At 46.7% G+C, this 14630-nt stretch overlaps 1 protein-coding gene and 1 pseudogene across 1 annotated transcript; one reads left to right on the forward strand and one right to left on the reverse strand.

The window, feature by feature from the left end:
• Positions 1-806: 806 nt before the first annotated feature.
• On the reverse strand, positions 807-2341 carry LOC142419246 (adenosine receptor A3 pseudogene; annotated as a pseudogene).
• Positions 2342-4694: 2353 nt separating this feature from the next.
• LOC142419247 (adenosine receptor A3-like) lies at positions 4695-6778 on the forward strand. The gene is made up of 2 exons (XM_075522033.1): positions 4695-5176; positions 6172-6778. The coding sequence occupies exons 1-2, from the start codon at positions 4827-4829 to the stop codon at positions 6776-6778; spliced, it is 957 nt and encodes a 318-aa protein (XP_075378148.1). The 5' UTR covers positions 4695-4826.
• Positions 6779-14630: the final 7852 nt, after the last annotated feature.

A 14630-nucleotide genomic window follows, 5' to 3' on the forward strand; every position in this document is an offset into this window, starting at 1 on the left:
GCTAACGTCAGCTCTCCTGTCAACCTGCTAGAGCCGGCCACGCTCGTGGGCTGCGTGCGAGAGCCGTGCGCTGCCCTTCGTGGTCACCCCGAGCTTCTGCAGAGGCGGCTCCTGCCCCAGCTCGCCCTGCAGCCGCAGAAACATTTGGGCCAGCCCAAGAGAGAGGGCCGGGGCTTGGGAAACGGGTACCGCGGGAGGCGGGGGGGAAGAGCCCGCTTCGTGTCAGGGCACCCGCGGGGACCCGGACCCGCGGGGAACCGCTGCCACCTCCCGGCAGCTGCCGGCCGGCACCGGGGCTCTGCCAAAGCCCCCGCCCGGCAGCGGGGCACGGCCCAGCAGTGCTGTCCGTGACCGGAGCCCAGCAACGCTGTCCATGACCAGAGCCCAGCAGTGCCGTCTGTCACCGGAGCCCAGCAGTGCTGCCCGTTCCCGGAGCCCAGCAATGCTGTCCATCACCGGAGCCCAACACCCGTGAGCATGGCAATGCTCATCTCTCGCCTGCACCCAGCGCTCCCCCATGGAGCTACCGCTCTGTTCCAAACATCTCACACCTTTTGCCTCGGCAATGCAACCGAGTTTCTTCGTTTTGGGAGTCAGCTAGGAACCTGAACTCGGCATTGCACTGGCCAGAGCTTAATTAGCCGAGCACAGACGCATACCCACAACTGGTGCTCCAGAATGCATGAGCTGAGAAACGTGTCTCGGCATCTGTGCCATTTTCACCCCACTCTTGTTGCTCCCACGGTGTTTCAGTTGTTGTATCCAGCCCGGACAGACTGACGAGCGGGGCACAGCTCAGATGGTGCTCACTCCCGCTGCTCTGCTGCGTGCTCTGTGCTAGAAAGAACCAACCCCGACTTGTGGAGCAGGATGTAAGTCCCCAGAATGAAAGTGCATGCTTCTTTGAACTTCTGTGTTCGTAGATGGCGGGGTTCATGGCTGAGTTGGCATGAGACAGCAGGATGCCCAGGTACATCAGAGGCTGCGGGATGGCACAGGAGGGACCGAAGTATGAAATGCAGTTCAGGATGCCCAGAGGCAGCCGAAAGACTGCAAACAAGAAGAGGATGAGGGCCAGATATTTGGCCATTTTGTATTCCTTCCCACAAACTGTTCCTCCTCCTGGAGGACTTGCTGAGCTCAGGCCTAGTTTTATCCACATGATGTAGAAAATCTCGGTGTAGAGGGCACACACAATGAGCAAGGGAAGGAGGATCCAGGCAAAGAAGCTGAAATACACCACATAATCCATTCTCATCCCAGCCAAATAGCAACACTCGATGTAGCTGGAGCTGCCCGTGTGCTGGTTCCACCCCAGCACGGGGACCAGCCCCACCAGCATGGACGTGAGCCAGCAGTCCCAGAATCACAGAAATCCTTTTCTTTGTGATGGCTGCCCTGTAGCTGGGTGAGCAGGAAGCATCAGCCATGTTAGATGCCATTCTTCAGAAAAAAGAACTACAATATTCAGCAACTTGGGCTTTTATGCACTCATTTCTGGCTGGCCTCATTTGAGGTGAGCACAGTTCTGTGCAGTTGGTCCTTAGCAGCTTCTGACATTTAAAATGTATTTTGAAACTACAGGGGAACCTCCAAACAGTCACTGATGCCTTTTAAATGAGAACCCACAGCTGCAGGGTCAAATCCTTTCCTCAGAAATACTGGTTCATTTTGACCTGCATCAGTAGAGCAGTATGGTTGCCTCCCAGGGGAAAACCTAAAGACCACCCCCTTATTCAGACTTCAAGCATATACACATTTATGAGCAACCCTTCCCTACTCTCTGTAGCTTAAGATTTTCACGCATTGCTGAATTTCCAGGAGTGCCCAGACTGCTGGTGCCCCATTGCCTACGCTTTGGGAACCTCTGCCTTTGTGTGAGTTTCTCTCAGAGAACCGACGATGCCCAGGAAGCCCTATGATGCTGCAAACAAGGCGGAAGGAAAATATAAGGGAGGAGAGAAATGGGGAACAGATGATGAGACGGAACCTTCACCCAGACTCATCTAGTCAGCAGCTTCACTCACAGGTTCCTGTTGACTGCGATGGCCAGGACAGACAGGATCGAGGCATGACAAAAGATTGTCATCGGGCAGCACGTGAACAGGCAGGAGTAGAAACGGGTGACAGCTCCCGGGCTCACCATGACAGCCAGTGGCATGACGAGGATCCCCACAGCAATGTCAACACGTGCCAGCGAAATGGTGTAAAAGAAGGTGGTCTTCTGAAGAGCTGGGTTCAGCTTCACTGCCCAGATCACCAAGGCATTGCCCACCACTGCAAATATCCCAATAACAGTCTCCGTCACGATATAGATCACATCCAGGCTGCCTACTGACATTTTGGACGTGTGAGACTGTTTACATCCAAAATTAAGAAATGCTGCACTGAATTCTTTTTTTGACTCCAACAGCCAGGTCAGAAGCCAGCTCCTCCCTGATCTGCCTTAAATTGTCCCTCGTTCAGAATTTTGCACACTTTCCGATCTGCATACGCAACTCTTTAAAGATGGGCAGAGCAAATTGTCCATGAAGATCCATTTATCAGACCTCCTATAACACTGTAACATCTTTCTCTCTGTCTCCTTGAGGTTTCAGCACATTTACGTATGCTTTGGCAGAAGAGTCACTGTTATATAGCGGCATCATCACACTATCAACAAACCACAGGGGCTACCTGTTGGATGGGGTAATTTTGCTGGTCTAGTTTAGTGCCAAACGCACACTCCCCTCCCTGGCCGGGTGCTCTGTACTGCCTAGCAGGGTGAATTAGCCAATGCACAGCTATATGGCACTGTGGCTAGATTGCTCCATCTCTGAGCTTCTTTAAAGCCTGCTCAGTCTATACTACATGGAGCGTAGGTGCAGCATCAGAGAAAACAGGGCCAAGGGACCTCGAGTGATCCAGTCCCTTCCCCTGCCACAAAGAAGGGGTGGGGAGGGCAAATGTGAAGACACTCAGCTGGATTTTGGGTGAGCAAAACACAAATGGAGGGCAATACATTTTCTTTTGACTCTGTTACACAAGCTGCTCCCCTAAGGTCCCTTGCAGTACCACGTTCTCGTTCTCAGGAGCTGCGTTTGCAGCAGGCACAGGGCAGCAGAGGAGGGCGGGCCCCATTAAAGCCCCTATAACTCAGCTTCGCAGTAGCTGTCTCTACGAGAGGCATCTGGCTGCAGCCACAGGAGTAGATGACAGAAAAAGGAAGCTGGCAGCTGAGGTCAAGCAAGGAGATGCACAGCGAGCGCAGGAAGTGGGGAGTGCTCTTACCCAAGCATGCCCGGCAGCCAGGAGGACACAGACATTTCCCATGTCTGCTCAAAGCTGCAAAGTGCCGGCTGCCCGCTCCTTCCCAGAGAAGTAACTCATTCAGCTTGCAAAAGCCTAGCACACATCCCAGCTGTGACCGTGCACGTGCCTCTCCTGCAATTTATCTCTGCACCCACAGATATCCTGTGTCAGATTTTATTAGAAAACCAGCACAGCCAAGTTCAGTTGCAGACCAGGACTGGCTATAGACAGCTCACCATTTTCCCAGCAGTAATTCTACCAGAACGCCTTCCAGTCAGGGAGCAAGAAGCACTTACGTTGGTTTCAGGGAACCAGAATTTGTTGAACTCTTTTGACAGCAGAGAATAAAGAAGTCTCATTTATTTCTGGCTCTGTCTCCTCCTGGGGCTGATTTCACTTCCTTATTGTCAGTTTTGCCAGAAATTGGGTGGAAGAGATGGAGGACTCTGTCTGGGAAACCGAATACTACCCATGTTTGCTTAAGGCTTCGTTACACTAATACGGTGCCATCCACGTAAGAGTTCGCTTGCTATTTGCTCATTCCTGGAGAGCGTGCATTTCTATTTGTCCAGATCCAGGTTACCCTGTGACTCACAGGCTGGCACGAGCTCACAGGTTTGCATCTCTTCTCGGTTTCATCTGAAACGGGAGCAGCTCCTTCACTGCAGACCCATGTCAAGGAGCAAGGCACCACGCACTGCCAGGCTTACCAGCAGCAAACAGATCACAGTTTCACACCCCTGTCCCCACTACTTCCCATCACTTCCCACACCTTTCCTCAGTTTCTCCATCTGCCTTAAACAAAGCATAAGAAAGTATGCCACTCTCTGAACATGACTTGGTTGGTCCTCATACTGATTTCTAGCAGAAATGAGGGCTCCCACTGAAAACGTTACCTGCATTACGATAGTGTTCTTGTGAGCCTGAGAAAGAGCCAAGTAAAGAGCGTTTCTCGGCCACCTCAGGGCCTTAGCTGAGATGGCATACCCTGAATTAAATCAAGTATTGGGATTTAACAAGAACACCCTTATAATGTCCCCTGAACTGCCTCACTTCCTATAGTGACTGCAGAGCGATTATCTAGATTGATAAGTGGCAGCTTTACACAGTAAACTCTGGTTACAGTTCTCCCACTTCTAAACTTGTGGCTTGGAAGAGGAAGCAGTTAAAGTATTTGCTTATAGGTTGCTGGTAAGCAGGCTTGTAGAAGCTTTTCCATTTTTTTCCTTCAAAATAGCTTTCCAAAGTACTTTACTGATACCAGGCTGCTGAAGGGATGCTGTGAGCTTCAGGAGATGTGTCCAGAGGAGGAAACATTTCCTGAATGCTAAGGTATTTGTGGCTCTGTGGGAAGGCAACAGCTGATTTGCTGCCCAAGTGCCAAGGACGTGAAATAGTGGAAGAGGTTTGCACACCGGAGAGTCACTGGAACAACTGAGCACCAGACGCCGAGGACAAATCCCACACAGGGTCATAGATGCCCATGCTCTCTTCTGCAGCTCAAGCCAGGGTGGGAGCATCTCCAGCAACTCGCCATGCCGAACGACAGCCGGGTGCTGAGCAGCCTGGATGGGATTTACATCGGTACCGAGTGCTTGGTTGCTTTGTTTGCCACTTTGGGTAACATCCTGGTCATCTGGGTGGTGAAACTGAACTCAACATTTCAGAACACGACTCTCTACTTCATTGTTTCCCTGGCTCTGGCTGATATCGCAGTGGGGATCCTCGTCATGCCCCTGGCCATCGTGGTGAGTCTGGGCATCAGCATCCACTTCTACACCTGCCTATTTATGTGCTGCCTGATGGTGGTCTTCACTAACGCGTCCATCCTCTCCCTCCTGGCCATCGCGATCGACAGGTACCTGCGAGTGAAGCTGCCGACCAGGTGAGTGCTGGACCAGCACGGGCCCCTCCGCTCGCCCTGCTCCTCCCAGCTTTCCCACGCCCAGCCTCTGCCCCACAGGTGCTACCCCCTCGCTCCTCCTTAACTTGGCCCTTTTCTAACAAATATTTGCTCTAAATGCATGCTTGCACACAGAGAAAATACCTGTGCCGAAAAGCCCACCCGAGATGAGCCGTCTAGAGCAGGAACCACCCTCTGCAGTTAATAATGCAGCGCAGACAGACCCCGGGGGTGCTCGTGCGGGGCCGATAGCTCGGTGTTATTGCTGATCGGAATTTGGCCACAGGACGAGTCTGTGGTCAAACAGCTGAATTCTTCGGGTGTTTTGTTAATTGCGCAGGATGCTGAGAGCATTATAGATTTCTTTGGGTTTCTGAGGCTAGTAGTTTAAATAAAATTCCTTTTGGTGTTTGCTGAAAATGCAAAACAAGTGACAGACTTATCAGGGGCTAACTTAAGAAGTCATTCACTTTTTATATTTGAATGGAAAAGTACATAAACTAGAAATGCAAAACATAACCTCAAGCATGAAAGAAGTCATATTTTTAATAGGGAAAGGACTTATAAAATTGGAGTGAAAAAACAGTTTGGTCCTACAAATGGCATAAACCAAATGTAAAGAGTAAGGTACACCCAAGAAAGCTGAGAAATAAGATAGGACTGCTAATACTAGAAAAGCAATATCTAGGCAAGAGGATCACTAAGATCATAATGAAACAAGAAAAGAAATAGCTGAAAGCATCCAGTTATAAAGAGGGGAAGTTAAGCGTTGTTTTTATGGCTGCTGCAAAGTAACTGTTACAAAGAAAGAGTTAGGGCTTGTCTCAAAATGAGATTTGGTTCTCCCCCCATAAAAAAGCTAATGCTCCATTTTGTGACAATGAACCCGTACTATTTGAACATGCGAGTTCTCAAAACCATCCTTAACTATTTTAAACACTTCTGTTTAACACGACCTGGGTTTTCTTCCCCAACAGATATAAAATAATCACTACAGAGAGAAGAGTTTGGTGGGCACTGGGTTTGTGCTGGTCTGTGTCCCTGCTGGTAGGATTAGTCCCCATGTTTGGATGGAGCAAGAAAAGAAACCCTGACTTTCTCAGCTGTCAATTTACCTCTGTGATGAGGATGGATTACATGGTATATTTTGGCTTTTTCACATGGACCCTTGTCCCTCTGCTCATCATGTGTGCTCTGTACATTGAAATCTTTTACATCATCCGGACAAAGCTAAGTCAAGGTACAACCACTGTGAGAGGGGCAGGAGCTTTTTATGGACAGGAGTTCAAGACAGCCAAATCTCTAGCACTTGTTCTCTTCCTGTTTGCAATATCTTGGTTGCCTCTGTGCATTATAAACTGCATTTCCTATTTTTACCCTGAGTGTCAGATCCCTCGATATTTAATGTACTTGGGAATCCTGTTATCCCATGCCAATTCTGCCATGAACCCCATTGTCTATGCTTGCAAGATAAAGAAGTTCAAAAACATGTACCTTTTAATTTTAAGGACCTATATCCTGTGCAAAAAACCAGACCCGGTTCTTACAGAGCAAACAACAGACCAACAGTCAAATAAAGAATAAACGTTGACCTGCCACTATACATCAGACCGTTGATAAGCCACTTGGCTTTGTTAAGAAACTCATGGAAAAAATACAGGTTCTGTTTCATCTACTCCCACTCTTGCACAAACTGTTTTATGATAAGGGAAAGCTCCTCTTACTCAACCTGATGCACATCTGACATTAAGCCCAAAAGGATCATTTATGATCTTCTGCATTATTGTACCCCAGAGAATTCTGCTTGGTGGCTGCTATACCAAGCTCAGATCTTCCAGGCAAGCATCTTCATTTAACAGGACCTTCCAGTTTTTATGTATTGGCTTGAGTGTTGTTTGGCAGACCAGCGACCCAAAGCACTGATAACAAGGCAGACTTTTTGCTCCTAGCTCCCCAGCTTGGACCCACGGCCAGCTGGTAAAAAACAGTGCTTGTTCATTTCTAGTTTTAACTCAAGGCTGAGAAGTCTTTTTGTTATCATTTTGATTTCTCTTTTTGCCCACTTGTAGGCTCTTTGCTTACACACAGCCCAGACTGGCCCCGACTCTTTTTTTGTCCAGTAAAACTACCGCATCTCCTGCAGCACCCCCACCTGCAGATGAACCGCCTTGTCAAGCTGCCCTCGCCTGCTGCTGACCTCCTCAGCTGAGAGGCCAGAAGCTGCACGGACTTCAGCGACCCTCCTCTTCTTTGGGGGAGACCCTGTCAGCGGGAGGCTTTCATTGCTTTTAAATCGAGACAATGCTTGCTCCAGAAGCCTGCAAAATTGACCTCGGACATAGAGCACCAGGCAAGAGCTGAGCTGCTGAACACGCTGAAGCTATTCATTGATGAGATATGCTGGGGACAGGGGAGCATGCCAGGAAGAGATGGCTGTCAAAAAATAAACTAATGGTATATTTAAGTTCTTCCCTCCTCCCCCAGCTCCCTGAGCAAGAATAGCATCGACTATCTCTAAACCATCCAGGATGCATTTTCCTCATTTGTTACTAACACACATCCATTTTGGGGGATGCTTCTCCCATGCTTAATTCCCCCTACAATCACAAACTGTTTTCCTAACACCTGATTTAAATGTAATTTGCTGGAAATCTCCTCTGTAAACCTGAAGAACAGCGGCTCTTTTTGTAGCAACCTGTTACAGATCTGAAGACTACTCTAAAGGTGTATGTAAATATGTGTCTATATATGTCTTTGTATTAAATAGTTTCAAAATACAGAAGAGATACTTAAGACAAATTTTGTCCAGTGTTTTTTCTCTTTAAGGATTGGTTGGGTCCACTGAAAAATAGGACAAACATGTTCTTTGTTGTTGGTAATACAGCAGTTTGCCATCCAGGCATGTCCTCACTGACTATTCTTATACCCTTTGTCTTCTCTGTCAATTTAGACTATAAACTTGAGTCTGGTCAACTTATGCTGCAGTCAGTGTTGTCACATTTTCATGAATAATAATAAATATTAGATAGATTTTATATTAATTCAGCCTGCTCAGGGGAGAATTTATATTAATTCTCCCCTGACAATCAAAAAAGCAGCCAGCCTGAAACCTCCACCCTGTTTTAGTCCGTGTCCTGACTAGGACGGCACAGAAATTGCAGTAAATATTACACCACAGTTCGCACAGCCTGGCTTTAGGGAACAGGGGTCAAGCTGAAAATAGGTCATTAAAGGCCAGGCTCTTTTTTCTCCATCTTTAAATAATGAGTAAACTAGAAAAAGCAGAAAGTGGAATGCATCATTCTGTTATTTATCTCAGAAAGTGTTGGCGTCTGCTCCTTTAGCTGAGATCAGACATCTCAATTTATTATCTGATGTAACCCTTGTCACAGGCCAAAGCTCTGCCCTGTTACAGAGTTCAACTCTATTAATAAACAGGGCAGCAAAGGAAGTCACTGCATGAGTACATCAGAATTGTGCTACATGATCTCTCATTATCGGTAGATAGAACTGATTGCTTTCAGCAGAAAAACAGGGCCCACCTAAAGAGCAGAAAATTATTCATTAGAATGACGCACAGCAAACTTTGCCTATGTATTTTTGAGAAAGTGAGAAAAGAGGGAGCATCACTGCACCAAATTCCTAGCAGGCTCCTGACAAACTCCAGGAGAACGAGGCATAAGGATACAGAGAAAGAGAACAGAAACAGAGAGGACTGAGAGCAGGGGAAGCTGTCCTGCCTTCTGAAAGAAAGCTGCAGAGGAGAGCGGTCACAGGAAGCTGAGTGACCCTGCTCAGCCCCCCAAGAGGGAACCCCAGGCGACAGCTCACCTCTCAGTGATGAAGCAAGACGCTCCCCACAGCTGGACCCAGCCTCTCTCCACACGGAGCAGCTGCCCTGCTGCCGGAGGGTTCATCAGCTGGCTTCTGCCAGCGGTGGTGCTGGCTGGAAAAGGCTCGTGCAGGCGTAGTAGGTCCCTGGTTCTCACTTCCAGCAGTTACTCTGGAAATAGTTGTGGCGTTTCAGCCTCAGGCAGAGGTCAAACAGGCTGAATAATGCTTAAACTAGATGTGAGGATGGGTGAAGGCACGTGCCAGCAAGTCCACCTGTATACAAACATCACTCAGAGAGAGCAAAGGATTTAGCTCTCCTGTGAGAGCCGACTCACAGCTGGCTGAGGGAAATGCAGCCCGACAGTCACGTCAACATCATCGCTGTAGCTCTAGTAACCCATCCTTTTAACATCGCAACCAGATGATCAATTCCAAAATGTCAGGGAATATCATAGGCCACTACTGTCCATGCATACTTCAAAGCACCGTTTAACTTGCGAGTCGTTTCCACCCACCCTCCCAGGACTGCACAATTTGTACTGGACTTTCCCATGCCCCAGCAAATTCCTTGCAAATTCCTGCTGTGAAAGCTTGTCTTTAGGGAGACCGCAAGTACAAACACCTCTAGCAGAAACTTACTGAAATAGAGAAAACAGGGGAGCCCAAATAGCAAAACAGAGGACACACAACACCTCCTCTATTCCGATTAGCAGATGCAGTTGTCCCAAATTCCTCTTGTTGCCTATAAAACGAAGAGTCGGCTGATGGGTACCGTTAAAAGCTATGTATGACTATACAGAGCTCTTGGCATGGGAAAGGGAGCGACAGAGGGATGCTCCGGGATAGACTCGTTAGCAGCACACAACAAAGGGAGGTTCTCTGTCACCCTCCATCTCCAAGGGCTGTACCACACTCAGCTCTCTAGGTAGGCACACAAATTGCTGCACTGTGGTTGGCAACGTTTCACAAAGTACATGAAATGGTCGTGCTAAGTCTCAGTACAATACATGGTGAAGAAACATCTACATGAAAAAAGCAACATCCTAGCTGGCCTCAGGCAGGGGGGAAGCCTGTGGTAAGTGACCTCTTCTTTCACTTCCAACACAGGATCTGACAGTATCTAACACAGGAAGGCAGCACTCTTAAGAGTTGATAGGGTGAAGTAACATTTGTGCAAGCCAGGTAAATTTTCAGACGTTCTTATTTCTCAGTTGCTGTTAAGCAGCAGACCAACATTGTTATTAATTTTAAACAAACAAACAAAAAAATTGTGAACCAACTACAATCAGCCCTCACAAACCTCTCAGCAGATGCACATTTTGAGGAGTAATATGGTATTTTCTCTATTAACTAGCGCTTGAAGAAACTGCCATGACTGAGATGAGAGCAGATCCAGCAAGACAAAGACCACAAGTCCTACTCCTGACCCTGTAAAACGGTCAGCAGCCGCACCCACAAAGCCTCTCGGGCCAGATTTCAGAACATAATGGTGTTTGTGCACCTGCTTTTCAGTGGTCCCCCGGACTTCCACCAGCTTCTGCAGTCACCCAACCCAACAGAGCTGGCAGGGGTGGAGCCACTGCTCTGCTGCTTGTTGGAAAGACACCAAACGCACCACATCCAAGCTGAGCTAAATCCAGCTGTCCATCTGTGGTTTCGTGTTGCCATCAGGCGGCACATCCAGTCTCACTCGTTTGAAGCCTCTCAGATGTCAGCCTTGCTCTCTCCAGCTGCAGCGCACAGGAGGCTGTAGGAGCCGAGGCACTTGTCCTGCCTAAAAGACTCCTCTAGAAAGGTGGTTACAGGAACACGCATGCAGTCATCTTCATTTTCAGAAAAGAGAAATACCTGCCAGAATCTGACACTCTCTGGTGACCAGAAACAAGGAGGCTTCTGAAGCCCAGAGGGATGAGGCAGCAAGAATCTTAGCTCCAACTCAGCCTTGCACGACAGATGGAGATGACTGTACTTCCTCGGACACCAAGCCTCCCACCCGTGGGCACGGGAACATGCAGAGAAGCTTCTCCGTGGCTGCTAAGGCTAACTGACCAGTGGTAACTTATTCCCCAGTTTATGAAAAGGGGATGATTTTTAACTTTTTACAATATATTTGGAACACTATGGGTAATAATACATGAATGAATGTTTCCAGAAATTTTGACTGTTACACTGTGATTGTGCATTTCTTTTATGTGACCCAATCAGGAAGCAGATATTCGCATACAAACATTTCATTATCATAACATCAATAAGCAGAAAATAGCTAATCAGAGCACTTGGCAATCAAAAACCAAGAAAAATGCTACAGTCAGTGACCGAAAAGGGAAACATAAGGGCCCAGACATAAATAGATGCAGAGTAACATTTCTGTTTTTCAATTCTCTTTGGTAGTTCAAAGCAGTAACAAAACACACAAATGGAAACTTTACAAGCGCATTGTAAGGACTCACTGAGATCTCTACAGATAAGGAGATACAGTATAAAAAGCAATTTGTCCACAACTGTTGGCAAGCAGTTTGGAATAGGAGACATTAGTTTCCCCTTGTAAGTATAAAATGAGCTGATGTTACATACGGCAGCGCTGGCATTTCTCAGAGCACTATAGGCCTTGATATAACGTTCTGATAGCATCTGATGTGCACAAAGTGCAAGGGTCTTCATTTCACTAGAAGCTTCATCATCTCAAAGCCGTTGGTGTCTGATGCTGCTGGAAGACCAGAGTGGTGTAGGCAATCTCATTCTGGGGAATGTGATTGAAGCCACAAACATTAGAGTGTGCAAGCATCACATCTCAGCATGAATTTCCTGCTTTTCATTTGTCCTCAACGCTACACACCACGAGCAGTCACAGTCTGTCCCTGCACATGGGAAATTAGCAAACATTATGCTGGATCAGACCAATTAGCCTAGCTCAGGATCCTGGGCATGAGGGGCATCCAAAGAATCAATGTCATGAAGGAAAACTGCAGAAATGCTTACCCTTTAAAAAGATTTTCCCCTAACCTGCCTGATTAGTGGTTTAGTTTAGCCCCAGAACCCTTGAAATACGTGGGGAGTATGGCATTTGAGCCCTGTGACACTAGAGAAGGAATATCTTTCCTCCTACTGCCCAGGTACCTCCTCAGGTAACTCCCTGCAACTACAGACACAGGCTGAAGCCTTGGATGCACAAAAGCAAGCACTTTCCCTTAGTCAAAAGAACTGTTTACTAACACTTAAGTCTTGCAAGAGCAAATCTCTTCACCCCCCCCCCCAATTAATATTTACCATTCTATCAAGATCTGAAGTCTCTGCATTAGAAATTATAAGTTGTGAAAGTATTAGAAATAATAGTTGTGACCTTTACCTGAATGTTCTTAGCAGATTCCTCAGTCACTCTCTGGGAGGGAACTTGCTCCTGTGAATTCTGGTGGGATCTCTTACACTCTAGGAAGGAGAGGGATATCGGTCTCAGCTGTCTGCTCCACGTTTGGAGACAGCAGTGCAAGAGGTGCAAGAGTGGGGTGACGGAGCGGCACCAGAGAGTGCAAGGCTTCGATGAAGCTTGTAAAACCTGTCACAGACCTTCCCTGCAAAGTGAGCAGTTTGGCAGCCCAAGTAGGAGGGTAGCCCAAGTCCCTGCCCACCTGTTGGACGTGGCTAGGATGAAAGCGACTGGTGAATTTGGTGAGAACTCTGTGTGGCCAGTGTTAGGATGAAAAAAAAAAAAAACCAAAACAAAACAAACACAACCAACAAAACCCACCACAACTCATCAGTGCTAAAGTTAATTCTTCTGTGAAAACAGCCCCTGAGATGATTCATGCAGAGTTACTGCCAGGAATGACCTGTTCATCAATACATTAATTATTCAAGGAAGACATAATTTGAGCCTCTTCCAAAGTAACTTCTACAGAAGCTACTCTGAAACTCTAGTGCTCTAAGATGCAGCCCGAAGAGCACAGAAACTTAGCACCATCCATGTTAAGATGTGCAGCGCAAGATGTTAAGCACTTCACTGCCACCAGGTCTGGATCCTCATGCTGCCGTTACTGCCTCCGCTGTGCCACTTACTTTTTTTGAAGAGGTACATGATTGCCAAAACCAGAACCATTGACAGGATGCCAGAGATAAAGGCTAGCGATATGTAGAGTATTTCACGGCTGTTGATACACAGAAAATACTGTCAGAATCCCCAGTTTTAACAGAAGTGTTGGAGAATCAGTAGTTCTCATTCACCAAACTTTATGAAATGTAATACATCATCTATCCCAAGCCCCATGAGATTAAAAGCTGTGTTATCTGCATGAAGCATCACTATGAATTAAATATCTAGTGCACAGACTAGGAAATTCTAAGCAACCTTTTAAAACCCCAAGACATGAAATGTATTACATATAGCTCCTCTCGTATCAGGAGGAGTCTGCAGTCTCAAGGAACTCTGTGAAGTCAGGAAATAGAGGTGGAGCACTTACTTATCAGTCCAGCATTTGACTTGTGAATCTTTTAAGTCAGCCGTAGAGGTATATACAGTGGTACGTACAGTGACAGTAGTGGCAATGGGTTCTGGTGTAACTAGAAGTGAATAGAAAAAAAAACAAAAAACAAAAAAAACCCAAACCTGGTTTTAAAACGTGTTAGTTTCTCCAGTAATATTACAAGCAACAAGAACTCCATAGAGGCATGAGCCTATTTGGCATGCCTAAGTATTATTGCAAGTAGAACATTTCTCCACCAGAGGGCTGTGGAAGCACCAGACAGAAAAATTTATTCATATTGCCAGTATAACATTTCTCTGTCAGAGGGCTGAAAGTGGAAGCACCAGACAGAAAAATTTATTCATATTATTACTGTCCCACAGCAGCCTTTGGCAGTCATGCAGTTCTTCCCCAAACGCATACATCTCTTGCTAAGCTACCCCCACAGCAGCCTGTTCTGAGTCAGGACAGTATCAACTTAGTCAAAAATACTGCATCTAAGAAAATTCCTTAAAGAAAATACCTGTATTTGTTTTTGAGGAACCACCTCCCATTCTCTCCAAACACTAATGAACATAAGAGAAGCTAAAAGGAGGGGAGGGGGGGAAAAAAAAAGTTATATTTATTTACATACACACACACTAGAGCAAAACAAACCTATCACCCTCTTCTAACTCACAGACTTCAGTTTTTATCGTTTCAGACATCTTATACAAACCGGCACAAAGGCACAGCAGCAAACCCGGCGATTACTCAACATGAATCCTACTTCCCAATATCTTGTTCCTGTGCACGTGCGTGCACGTTCGCTATACTTTGATGAACACACTGCCTTCTTTCAAAAGGATGGTGTATATTTAATACCTAAAAAAGCACCCACAGTATTATTTTTGCAGCAGCTAGAACTGAGTGAACTTCATGAACATTCTCATAGTCAGAAGCAGCTTTGAAAAAAATGCCCCTTTAGGTTACATCTCAGGTTACATTGACTTTTTCCACCGAAGCATGAACAATAACTTTCTTCTCAAATTTGGGGGTGGAATCTTAAAGACAGGGAAATACCAGCCTACTAAAAAATTCCTACCCTGGTATTTCTTACTACACAGCTTGCAAACCACACAGTGTGAATAACACGAAAACATTGC

Source organism: Mycteria americana, chromosome 20 (assembly GCF_035582795.1).
Source record: "Mycteria americana isolate JAX WOST 10 ecotype Jacksonville Zoo and Gardens chromosome 20, USCA_MyAme_1.0, whole genome shotgun sequence".
In the NCBI taxonomy this organism is placed as follows: domain Eukaryota; kingdom Metazoa; phylum Chordata; class Aves; order Ciconiiformes; family Ciconiidae; genus Mycteria; species Mycteria americana.